The sequence below is a fragment of the Hypanus sabinus genome, chromosome 12, assembly GCF_030144855.1.
Source record: "Hypanus sabinus isolate sHypSab1 chromosome 12, sHypSab1.hap1, whole genome shotgun sequence".
In the NCBI taxonomy this organism is placed as follows: Eukaryota; Metazoa; Chordata; class Chondrichthyes; order Myliobatiformes; family Dasyatidae; genus Hypanus; species Hypanus sabinus.
In genome coordinates, this window is record NC_082717.1 from 17,415,768 (window position 1) to 17,428,378 (window position 12,611).

The following is a 12,611-nucleotide window of genomic DNA, read 5'->3' on the forward strand; positions in this document are numbered from 1 at the left end:
AGCCAATCAGAGAAAGCATATTGCAGACAAATGCTTCTGAGATTAATTTAACAATGAAACCCGAGTATTTCAATGAATTAACTGTGACTTTTCATTACCGGGATGCAAGTTCCTGCATTGCTCGTCCTGACCGAATGCACAATTACGGATCATAAAATCATACATCAGAGAAACAAGCTCTGCCCCAAAAATTACTGGCCAACTTTTATCGATGTGTGACAGAGAGCATATTGACATATGAAAAGATAGTGTGGTACTTTAGGTGCAGTGATTCGCATGGCCCACCATATCACTGGAACTCAACTACCGGACCCGGAGACAACCTATAATTCTTGATACCTACAGCACGTCTGTAATATTATTAAATGCCCATCCCATCCCAGGCACTGTCTATTCAATCTCCAGCCTTCTGGTAGGAGATACAGAAACATCTTAGCCAAGGCAATAAGAGTGAAAAACGGCTTCTTTCCAAGGGCTGTTGAGCATGTGATTAACGCTTCACCATGGCTTGCCAATGGCCTTCGAGTGTTATGGCTATTGAAGTCACTCGTTGCATGTAAATACGGTTTTCTTTTAAATTAAGCCATACCACATGCATATACACTGCATGGACCAGAGTAGCCCCACAATCTTGTTGTGAGCAATGACAATAAAGTTCAATTGGCTCACCTTATCCATGCCGACATATGATGCCTTTCTACGAAAATCCCATTTACTTCCATTGGGCCCATATCCCTCTGCTTTTGCTATCCAAGTAACTGTCTAAATGCCTTTTAAACATTGTCATTGTATTTGCCTCTGCTCTAGATTCCCTTGCCTTTGGTAACAGACAATATCTATCTTATCTAGGCCTATTATTGTTTTGTAAACTGTAAGATCACCTTTTCCAAACTCTCCTTATAACTACAACCCTCCATTCCAGGCAACACACAGGTGACCTCGACCTACAGCTCAAAGTACAGTTCTTCACAAGCAGCGAGTCTTTGCACCGGCTGTTGTGGCCTGGCGCTTTACTATCTCCAGGAACAGCCTGGAAGACGTGCGACTTCGGGGAGCGGCCCTGTGGACGTCCCGATTTCGCTGACTGAAACATTGTGGGAGACAGGAACATCAGGACAGCAGGTGGCGTGTGCTGCTGTCGGAAGGAGGACCAGGCATTCGAGTGATAGCCGTGCCCCCACTCTCTCTCTTTTGATGAAGAGCGACAACCTGTCGGTCTTCAATTCGGGAGAAGTGACGTGGAAAGATTATAACATCGGAACAGTGAGCTGCTGCTCTCTGCTCTTGCTGATGCAGGAGTGACTTCTCCCTCCCTTGTTGGTGAGAGAGAGCCTGTCTGAGATACGGAAGTGCTGGGATTGTCTGTAGTTTTTGATGGACTCTTTATCAAGGTCTCTTTGGGGGGGGGGGGGGGGGGTTTACTATTGCTAGATGGTGGGGGGGTCGATGCTTCCGCTGGCACAAGTGGAGAGGAGGGAGTCAATGCTTTTACTGTTGCTTGTGTGTAGGAGGGGAGGGAGTTTCTACCATTCATTCTTTGGGGTTTCTTGTTTCATGAAAGTCTGTGAAGAGTAAGAACTTTATGTTGTACACTGTTTACATTCTCTGATATTAAATTCAATCATTTGAACTTTCTTCTGCATTGTCACATCCTTCCTGCAGTGTGGTGACCCCATACTGTACACAATACAGCAAAAGTGGTCAATGTTCCTAAAGCTCCCGCCATTTACTCTATAAATCTTACCAGAACTTGCCTTCCAAAGTGCATCACTTCACAGTTGTCTAGATTAAATTCAATATGCCACCACTCTAGCCAAATGTCCAGCTGATCTATGTCCTGCTGTATACTTAGAAAACCTCCAGTGTTATCCATGGCTCCTCTACTTTGTCATCTGCAAACCACTAATCAGACCATTTACACTCTCATCCATACATTACAAAAAGAATGGTCGCAGCACCAATCCCCACGATCCACCATTTATTACATATTTCCTATCAGAAAAATGCCAATCCACCATTACCCTCTGCCTGCTACCAAGCCAATTTCGGATCCATTTGCCAGTCCACCACTATCTCTACTCTACTTTCTTAGAAATTGACGCAGATTTGGCATGTCATCCAAAACATGGAAAAACTTCTACAGATGCCCCATGGAGAGAATCCTGTCTGGTTGCATCACTGCCTGGTATGGAAACACCAATGACCAGGAACAGAAATGTCTGCAGAAAGTGGTAGATATCAGCCAGTTCATCACAGGCAAAGCGCTCAGTATAATTGAGCACATCTATAAGGAGGGGTGCCACAAGAAAGCAGCATCCATCAAGGACCCTCACCATCCAGGCCATGCTCTCTTCTTGCTACTACCATTTGGCGGGAGGAACAGGAGCCTCAGGTCCACACCACCAGGTTCATGAGCAGTCACCCTACAAACATCAGACTCCTGAACCATGAGGAAACAGGCTGTGGGATTGCGAGTTATGGCTTTGCAAGGAAGCCAATATTTAGGCAATGGTCTCTTCTCACTACTTCCATCTGGGAGGAGGTACAAAAGCCTTCGGTCCCACATCACCTGGTTCAGGAACAGGTATTACTCTACACTTAACAGTCCTCTGAAGCAGCATGGATAACTTCACTCACCTCAACTGTGAAATGATTCCACAACCTACAGACCCACTTTTAATAAGTTCTCAGCATTATTTATTTATTTTTGTATTTGCATTTTGTCTCAATTTGCACAATGGCTGTTTGTTAGTCTTTGGCATGTTTAGCTTTTCATGAATTCCATTGTATTTCTTTATTTTCCTGTAAATGTCTACAAGAAAATGAATCTCAAGGTAGTATATGGTGAGATAAATATACTTTGACTTTGACTTGTCATTTTGGAACCATTTCCTAGCTTGGAAATTACCTGCCTAGTCAATTTAGATGGCATAAAACAGCCAGACTTGACTGATACCAAATGACTGATACGCAAGAGAAGAAACAACAATCGCTCATGGATATGAAGGGTGAACAGCCAGATAAGGTTTCAGTAGATGACCATCAACGTTACGGAGCTACATTTCATTAATAACTAGCAGTTTTCACTGTCCAGGAAGTAAGTGACTCCAGCGGAAAAAAAAAACTTGGTGTGCAGATGCACAATGGACCAGAATGCTGAAAATTCATATTACAGATTTCCCATCTGGTTAGTCCAAACAAATGACTAACTCCGAAATACGACCCACTTACGAAAAAAATCCCTTATCCATAGACCTATGCAGAATTTCTAACAGCTGAGAAAAAGTATTGAAATCTCCAGCCCAGTTTGAAATAATGTTTTAGCCACTGTCAGACCGGCACTGTAAGTGCAGCTGCAGCTTACCTTATAGAATTCCCACACCACCGCGGGTAATGCCCTGCCAGTAGGAGTATGTGTTTCCTTTTCCCCATCAAAATAACTCGTTACATCCAGGTTTACTTCAAAATTGACAACGTCCTTGAAAATAAAAAAAGAGAACTTATCAGTATTGATTCTGAAACAAAGATGAACACTCTGATGACACACATCCAACTCAGATGTGCAAAATGCTGAGGCAGTAGAATTTCTAAATCATTACAGCTGGAGTCTCTGTCTGGAAGCAGCCTTCCCTCTGTATACAGAACGAAATAAGGTTTTGCACTGAATCCCTACATAAAAATAAAAGAAGCAAAACTCTCACTTTAAGTTTGCTATAATCTGCAAACTGCCAGAATATTGAGAGGTGAGAAAAGTTGGGGTACACTGTGATTAATGTCACGTGAGTATTTGTATTTGGTAACTTAGATGCTGTCATATCTTTTAAACGTCTTTTGTTATTCCCACTTGTAGTATAAAACCAACGTGATTACTTATTATCTCTGTCACCCTGTCATCATCGACATCATTATGTGTACACTTGTAGATTATAACATCTATCTAGATATATGGCTGATGCTCTCCTAGCATTCACACATTTATGTGAAACATTACCATTTCATAGAATTTTGCCTTGCACTTAGCTTTCTTACTCGTTTTTGATTTCTTACCCTTACTGTATTTTTTTGTTGATATGCAGTACCGTGCAAGTCTTAGACACCCTGGTCAAACAAGCATTTTTCTGGTGATGGATAATTAAAAACAAGAGGTGCTAACCTTGAAATTAGAATTAAACTCTTCAGGATTAAAAGCAAGTACTTCCTTCCACTCCCATAGAAAAAAATCTGGAAGACTTCCCTTGAAAGGCTGCACAGGCTAAAGCAACCGACTTTTGTTAAGGGTGTTGAGACTTGGAACAAAGACAGGAAATTGGGAATGATGTGTATGAACTAACTGGATGGAGAAGCAAGGCTGAACAATTCATTAACTTGCTCCTTATTCTGATAAGCCATCAGGAAATACTGAACTCAGAACATTTTCAGCAGTGTAATAAAGTTGCTTCCTTCATGTGTGAAGAAGTAAGGTATTTCACTCTGCAGTCTTTTTTCTAAGGAAATCACTTGGCAGATAAGCCATCTGTTTGCAACACATCAAAATAATTTATCCTCTAGAACACCCATTTGCATTCTGCATGAGATTTGTGGTCAAGTTGAATCGTATATGTGTATGTTAACTCAGAATAAACACTTTTTGAACCGATTCAGTGAAGCACACTTAACATGTAGCATAGGTCTCTTCAGCAGTACTGTAGTAGGTACATCCTGTACCTAATGAAGTGGCCACTGAGTGTATGTACATGGTCTTCTGCTCTAGCCCATCCACAACAAATTTCGATGTGTTGTGCAATCAAAGATGCTCTTCTGCACAACACGTGGTTATCTGAGTTAATGTCGCCTTCCTGTCAACCTGAAGCAGTCTGGCCATTTTCCTCTGACCTCTCATTAACAAGGCATTTCTCACCCACAGGTCTGCCACTCACTGAATGTTTTTTTCTGTTTTTTGCACCATTTTCTGTAAATTCTAGAGACTGCTGTGCATGAAAATCCCAGATCAGTAGTTTCTGAGATACTCAGACTACCCCATCTGCCAGCAACAATCATACCACAGTCAAAGTTACTTAGATTACATTTCTTTCCCTTTCTGATGTTTGGTCTGAACAAATGAATCTCTTGATCATGTCATAATCTTGATCATAATCTTGACATCCAAGTTAAAGTGCCTGCCTGTATTTCTGTGTATTCTGGGATTTACGGATAGATTTTGAAAATGGATCTATCAGTTCAGCCCACTACTGGACCCCAGGGATCTTGTTAGGAATTCCCAAACTTCTGCTGGAAAATTGCCTCAGGTTTTGTGGTAAGAACCCGGCTAGTGGCGTAGTGGCATTAGCACCGGACTTCGGGGCAAAGGCTCCCATGTTCGAATCCAGCCGGCTCCTTTGCACGCTTTCCATCCATGCTAGGTTGCACATCGAGCTAGCAACTCATCCTTGTAAAAACAAGAAAGCCTGCTAAGAAAACACCATGACAGCATCCCGATGACTTCACTCAAGAGTTAAGGGCTTTCTTCTTCTTCTTCTTTGTGGTAAGACCTGGGTGCAGGATCTGAAACCTTGCTAATTTCAATATGGATTACAAAACACAGATTGAGAGGTTGCAGAGAAGGGCAAGTTATTGCTTGAAATTTATTTTGTTTTAATGATTCATTTTTAAATGCTGCTTTGGTTTAGGTTAACCTTTTTAAAAAATTAACTTTAAAAAATTCCTTTAATGAATTTTTTAAAATCTTGGAATATTTTTGAAACACGTCCCCAGCTTTGACACTTTCTTTCAAATATGGTCCCTTCCTCTATTCTGCTATTTGTGGTGTCAACATCTACCCTTGGATTCTATGGCAGAGAAGGCCAGTGTGATGCAGTCTACACAAGTCTAGGCTTCCAGGCTTTATGTGTGGCAACTTCAGGTCAGGCAACAAGTAGGCATGATTACATTTCTAGATAAATAATTTTTAAAAAATTATTGTAGAATGTAGAATTTAAAATGCTCAATCTTTGTTCTTGTTTTTTTGGGAAGATAGGAAGTAAAAATATTTGGTATGAGTGGCAGTGCAGAAACGTCGAAACTTTATGAAAAAGTTCAACTTGAATCAAGTTTTTCCTCTAATGGGAAGGAAGTGAAGCAAACCAGTAAATAGAAAATCTGTAATTAAATAAGATTGTGTGTTGTTTTAGGAGCACACATTTGCCTTGAGAGATTGCATATGTACTAGACGTGCAAAGGCTATTTGATTACTCATAAAAATACAAGTTACAAAGCTTCTGATTCACCCTGCTTTAATTATGCAGATAGCAGAACAAATCACATCTTTCGAACAATATTCCTGTTTCATTCCTGAGGGCTCCCTACACATCCACTCTGCCAGACACAAATGTCCAATGTAATATCACGCTAGTTTCCAGAAGATTACTTGAAACATAACCACTGACTAAGATTAAGACGGCTGACACAGAATAATTGCTCTGGCACTTAAGCAACCATTCTGGTTGACTTGGTCAGAGATTGAGAATAAAATATATCTATCTACTTATTTATATACTTATTTGCTTATCTATCAATTTATTTAGAGATACATTATGGTACATGCTCTTCTGGTCTGCTCCGCTGAACTGCACCCATGTGACCAATTGACCTACTAACGTGCACATCTTTGGGATGTGGCAAGGAACCAGAGTACCTGGAGGAAACCCATGAGGTCTCGGGGAGAACGTACAAATTCCTTATAGACAGCCATAACGACTGACCGCAGTTGCTGGTACTGTAAAGTGACTGCGATAACCGCTACACTACCATGCATTTACCTCTCTCAGTATTCTGTCAAAATCTTCTGAAGAGAAGAATCCCTTGTAGTAGTTTGCATTGTGGCGTCTGATCAAGGCTGGGGTCTTCTCCCAAATGTCACTGAAATGCAGAAATCCAATTAAGAGCGAGACCTTTCTCTATAAATACACACAGTGCAACGTCCGAAAAGCCTCACACCTCTTTACATTGCGGATATTATCATGGTTCTCTAGACAGAAATTAGGCAAATGCTAGTTCAATTTATAATATGGGTGTTAAAATTTGTCCTGCTGACAGCTGCTTTACATCAAGGTTGCACTCTAATTAAGTTTTGAATCAAGGGATGATTTTTTCCCCACAATGGTTGCATTGTTATAGCTGTTAACAGCTGCTACAACCCATCTGTCCAATTCAAACAATTCAAAACAAAGATCTTCTATTCCCAATGCTATCCCATTCAATTACTCATAAGGTGTCAGCACTGTTGACAACTTCCTCACTGTATTCTGAAATAATTTTCTCTTTTGAAATTCCCAGCATTCACGCACGATCCAGATCTCATAAAAATCCGATCTATTTACAAAGAGAGTCCAATTTGATTTGTATATTCACTTTTGCAGCTGGAGACTTCCGAGATTTTGGAGAACTTTACAAGGAAAACTTGGAATAAAACTGCATGGCCACATTTGCACATGCATGAATTGGAAGTTCAACCTGGCTTCTTCCTGGGTGTGATAGTGGGTTTAACATCAGACATCCAACTACCAACTTTGGGGGAGATCTTCGGAGTAAGAAGGTCATGATGCATGTTCTTGGAGCAGGGAATGGGTGAGAGAATTGCACAAAACCAAGGATATTACAACAATCTACAATAGTTGAACAAGAAATAAAAGTCTATGCATCATTTTGATATACTGCTTCATACTCGGAATCATTAAACAATATAGTACCAGTCCAGGCACAGTTCCCACCCAGCTGGTCCCATTTTCCTGCATTCATCTCGCATCCCTCTAAGCCCAGCCCCACCGTGTACCCATCCAAGTGCTTTTCAAATAATATTATAATGCATGCCTCAACACCAGAATGTCTTCTGGCAGCTCATTTGAGATCCTCATCACCATCCGCCTGGAAAACGTTACCCCTCGGGTCCTTTTTAAATCCTTCCCCTAAACCTATGCCCAGAATTTTGGACTCCCCTCCTCTAAAGGAAAAGACTGCTACCAACCACTTTATCTTTGCCTCTCATAATTTTAAATATCTCTATAAGGTTGTCCCTCACTCTCCTACCTCTGAAGGAATACAGACCTAGCTGACCAACCTCTCTCTATAACTCATCTCTCAGGTCCTGGCAACACCCTTGTAAATCTTCTCTGCATTCTTTCCAGTTTAACTGTGTCTTTTCCGTAACCGTGATCAAAACCATACATAGTGCTCCAAGTGCGGCTGCACCAACGACTTATGTGACTGATTTCTGCCAACTCTCATCAATCAAAGAAGAGTCCAGTAATCCAAGCACCGGAAAACAGAGCTACTCTTGCAGTCTCTGGGATGATAATTCCAAGCATAGTAATGGTGCAAATTTACCAGGGACAGTATAAGGAAAGAGAACCAAGTTAATGAAGGCCTTTGAACTTTAAACCTTTAAAGGCTTGGGGACGCTCTGTCAGCAGAATTAGTTAGCTTGAATGGATAGGGAAGGGGACATGATAAATCAAAATACTCATCGTCTCTCAACAATTATTTCTCCAAGAAGACCACCAGCTTGTCGTTGGGTTTAGAGGCTTGCATGCCTCAATGACCCAGAGAGCTATGCTGGCTACTGTCAGGGTTTTATGCTTTGGCTCTCAGGGTCACCCATGCCAAACAGTTCAAACAATAGAGACCAGACCGTTTGTGGTCCACTGACCCTCCAGCTCAGGTCTAACAAATCTGAGGGGTAAACCTAAATTGTTATGGAAACAGCAACGAAGAATCCTTCTACAGCTGAATGTGACAGTATTCCTGAGCCACCATCTAGGACTTGCACGACGGACAGTAGCGAAAACCAGGAGGTAGCAACTGACATGATGAAGGAAACCCTGAACACCAGCAAAGATAGAGGACCTTCACTGCCGCCCTAAATGCCGGGAGCGTAACGGGCAATAGCTAACTAAACAATTTCTGTGCCTTTCTAATGTCTGCATTAAATAGACAGGACAAGCTCACCAAGCAAACATAATCCACCCCATGAAGACAAATGGGCAATGGGCATCTTTTTAGACAGTCACTGAAGTTATTTCTTTGCAAATGATGCAATGGCATACCCACAGTACAATCTCTAATGTCTTAAGTTATCTTACAACAGTTATCACCTTAAATAATACTGACAATTATAATCTCAAATCAGCACTTCATTTAGAAATTATTTCTGACATTTCATTTACTGCACTTCAATCCAGATGGGGTTATTTTAGTCACTTTATTAAATGCGTGAGTTTATTAAAATCTGTGCTGTTGTTCTGCAGATACTTACTTGAAGAACTTCTTTGAAGCAACAGGTGCTATTAACCATTCAAAGAGTTTCATCGCTCTCTCCCTGCTGTTATGTATATGACGTAGATCCCGAAGAAGTACTGATAATGATGGTCCTGTCCAGGGTCTTATATCTTTGCTCTGAGGAAGGACAATTTTACATTTTAAAAACCATGGGAATATCTCTTCAACTTGACATCTTAAAAGTACTTCCGCTTCTGTTACGCATTAGGACAAGAAATGGTTATGCTGCAGAATGGAGTAAATGCTGCACAAAGAAGGTGTTCCTTTTGCCTCATTAGTACACACTCAGGTAAACCCATATTAGAATACTCCTTGCATTTGATGGCTCTGGGCCTGTACACGCTGGAGTACAGAAGGATGAGGGGGATTTCACTGAAACGAATTGAATATTGAAAGGCCGAGATAAGTGGACATGGAGAGGATGTTTCCTACAATAGGACGTCTAGGACCAGAGAGTATAGCCCTCTGGTTCTAGACTCTGCACTATAGGGGAAGTCCCTTTAGTACAGAGATGAAGAGGAATTTTTTCAACCAGAGGGTGGCATATCTGTGGAATTCATTGCCACAGACTGCAGCAGAGGTCAAGTCATTGGATATAATTAAAACTAGGTTTGTTAGGTTCTTGATTATTATGGACATCAAAAGTTATGGGGAGAAATAGGGTTGAAAGGAATAACGATGGAATACTAGCACAAACACAATGGGCTGAATGGCCTAATTCCACTCCTATGTCTTATGGTTTCACATGAGATTTTCGCATTTCCTGCACGAAATATTCTTACAGCCTCTTCAACCGAAAGTGCTTTATTGGTACCAAATGTGTGCTATCAATACACACCCATTAGAAACTGATGTGAAACTGCTGCATGATTAAATCAAGTAAACATTTACAGCTGGAGTTTTGACAGCCTCACTGAGAGATTTATTTGAATTTAAGTACTTGAGAAAATGTATCCAGAGTGTGGTGCTTCAGGGGACTTGGTGCGACTTTCAAGGACAGTTGGGAATAAGTCATAATGTTCCCCTTATCAGCAACACTAAATGAAAGGAGACTGCTCACTAGCTTCCCACACAAATATTACATCATGTTACAAAGCTATAATTTGTTTGTGCTATGATAAATGCTTTTGTAGATTCTTTGATGTCATTCAGAGCTGCATTTTGTTTTTAATTTGCTCCAAACCTGTATTATAATGACACAAAATGAGTCACTAAAGAACTATTAAATATATTCTGTAAACTGCTTCAACAATGCTGGTAATTCAAATTCAAATGTTTCATATAAGATACAGAACAGACTGATGTAATATCTGTAATTATGGTGACAGGTATTATGAAGTATGATCCACCGAATGAGGAAGCTGGCCAGGTGGAAATGAGAACGAGGGAAATCTTATCCTTGTTCTGGACGGGAAAGACAGTGGAAATTATGGAGGGTGATCCTTTGAATGCAGAACTGACAGAGTGAAAGGGTAAGCAGATTTCAAATAATTTCTAACATTCAACAGGACGATTCACTAATTTGTCTGAAGGTATTTTTTTGAGATACAGCACGGTAACAGGTCCTTCTGGCCCAATGACCCTGCACTGCCCAATTAACCTACGAACTCGCAAGTCTTTGGACTGTGGGAGGAAACTGGAGCACCTAGAGGAAACCCGTGCAGTCAAGGAGAGAACAAATAAACTCAGTACAGACAGTGGCGGAATTAAACCTTGGCAACCGGCACAGTAAAAGCATTACGCTAGCCACTACAAGATCTCCAAGTCAGATTCAGAGGTACCCTCAAATGATTATCTTCCCAGATGCTGCCACGCATTCCACTCATTGATAAAAGTCAAATGCTTGAGAGGTGCTGAGGAGCCAATTAGTCAAGAAAGAAAAACTTAATGCAAGAATGGTTTAACCACATTGAGGATGTTAAAGATGGTAGAAGGGGTAAGAATTAAATGGACTGATTTGTCCCAAATGGTACTATGCTTCTTAAGTTTTCACACCTGAAACTACCCAGCCACAAAACATAGAGCAGAACTAGGCCATTCGGCCCATGTCTGTTCCACCATTCCATCATGGCTGATTTATTATCCTTCTCAATCCCATTCTCCGGCTTTCTCCTTACAACCTTTGACACCCTTACTAACCAAGAAGCTATCAACCTTCGCTTTAAATATTCCCAATTTTGTTGAGGGCAAGCAGATTTCAAATAATTTCTAACATTCAACAGGACGATTCACTAATTTGTCTGAAGGTATTTTTTTGAGATACCTCCACAGCCATCAGTAGCAATGAATGCCGCTGCCCTCTTGACTTGTCGCAAGCTTTAGGAAGAGAAGACTTGAGTCTATTGTCACATGGGCACCTAGTCTCTAACTTGCTCTTGAAGCAGAGTTGATGTGGCTAATTCATTTTGTAGTCAATATTGTTGGCAGGAGTATTACTACACTTAGACCCCGCTTAAAGCTGAGGATGTGTTCCTCAGAGGTGGAGTGTTATGTAAATCAGCTCTATGTGGGGTCATTATAACATTATGTAACTGGACATGTGTGCCTGCTATATTAAAAAAATCACACCGGAGATATATGATGTATTATTTTATGTACACACAGTAATTTGTGGAGTAACAAACACGTAAATAGGCCTAAGCTGGACATCGATGGAGCAGCAACACGTCACAGCAGCAGCCGAGGGAAGCAGGTGGTGATTACATCGTAGAGGAGGGACCAGGCTGTGGGCCCTCCTCTAACTCTGGCTTCTCCTTCAAGTAGATATGGCGATTTGACAGCCTTTTAAGTTCCCTCTCACAAAGCAGTTCTCTGTAGCAGGAAATCATGATGAGAACAGCTCTCTTTGCCTTATTGCTTCGCTCCCAGTCGGGGTCATTGTCGATGAACTGGTCCATGATTTGTGTGATCGTGGTGATGAAAGTGCTGAGGGATTTTGTGGTGAGATTTCTTGCTGGAGCTTCCTCTTCTCCACCAGAATCCTCAGATTCACCCAGGATACGTTGCTCTGCCAATTCTCGAAGCTCTTCGTTATTAAGGCTCTCACCATGACAATGCAGTAACTCTTCACATCACCATCATTAACATCCTCACACCATATCACTTGCAGTTTCACATCCATGCTAATAGTTTTCCCAGACATCTTAGATGCACCACCCCTCGCTGGAAGTTACAGGCCATTTTCCAGACATTATGGGTGAGAACAATGGAATAAATTGGCGAGGGAGCAAGAACGTTTACACACATGGGAGAGGCAGAGTGTGAAATAATACATGACTGACTGGCTCAGACTGTATGTAAAG

The 12,611-nt window shown here is 41.2% G+C and overlaps 1 protein-coding gene across 1 annotated transcript in view; it reads right to left on the reverse strand.

Annotated features, from left to right (window-relative positions):
• The window catches only part of riox1 (ribosomal oxygenase 1), a 99,001-nt gene that overhangs the window by 63,484 nt on the left and 22,906 nt on the right, over positions 1-12,611 (reverse strand). Inside the window, exons 3-5 of the mRNA XM_059985616.1 lie at positions 9,287-9,426; positions 6,795-6,894; positions 3,365-3,478 (exon numbers count right to left, since the gene is read on the reverse strand). Coding sequence (XP_059841599.1) covers positions 3,365-3,478; positions 6,795-6,894; positions 9,287-9,426 — 354 coding nt within the window. The remainder of the gene's footprint in view (positions 1-3,364; positions 3,479-6,794; positions 6,895-9,286; positions 9,427-12,611) is intronic.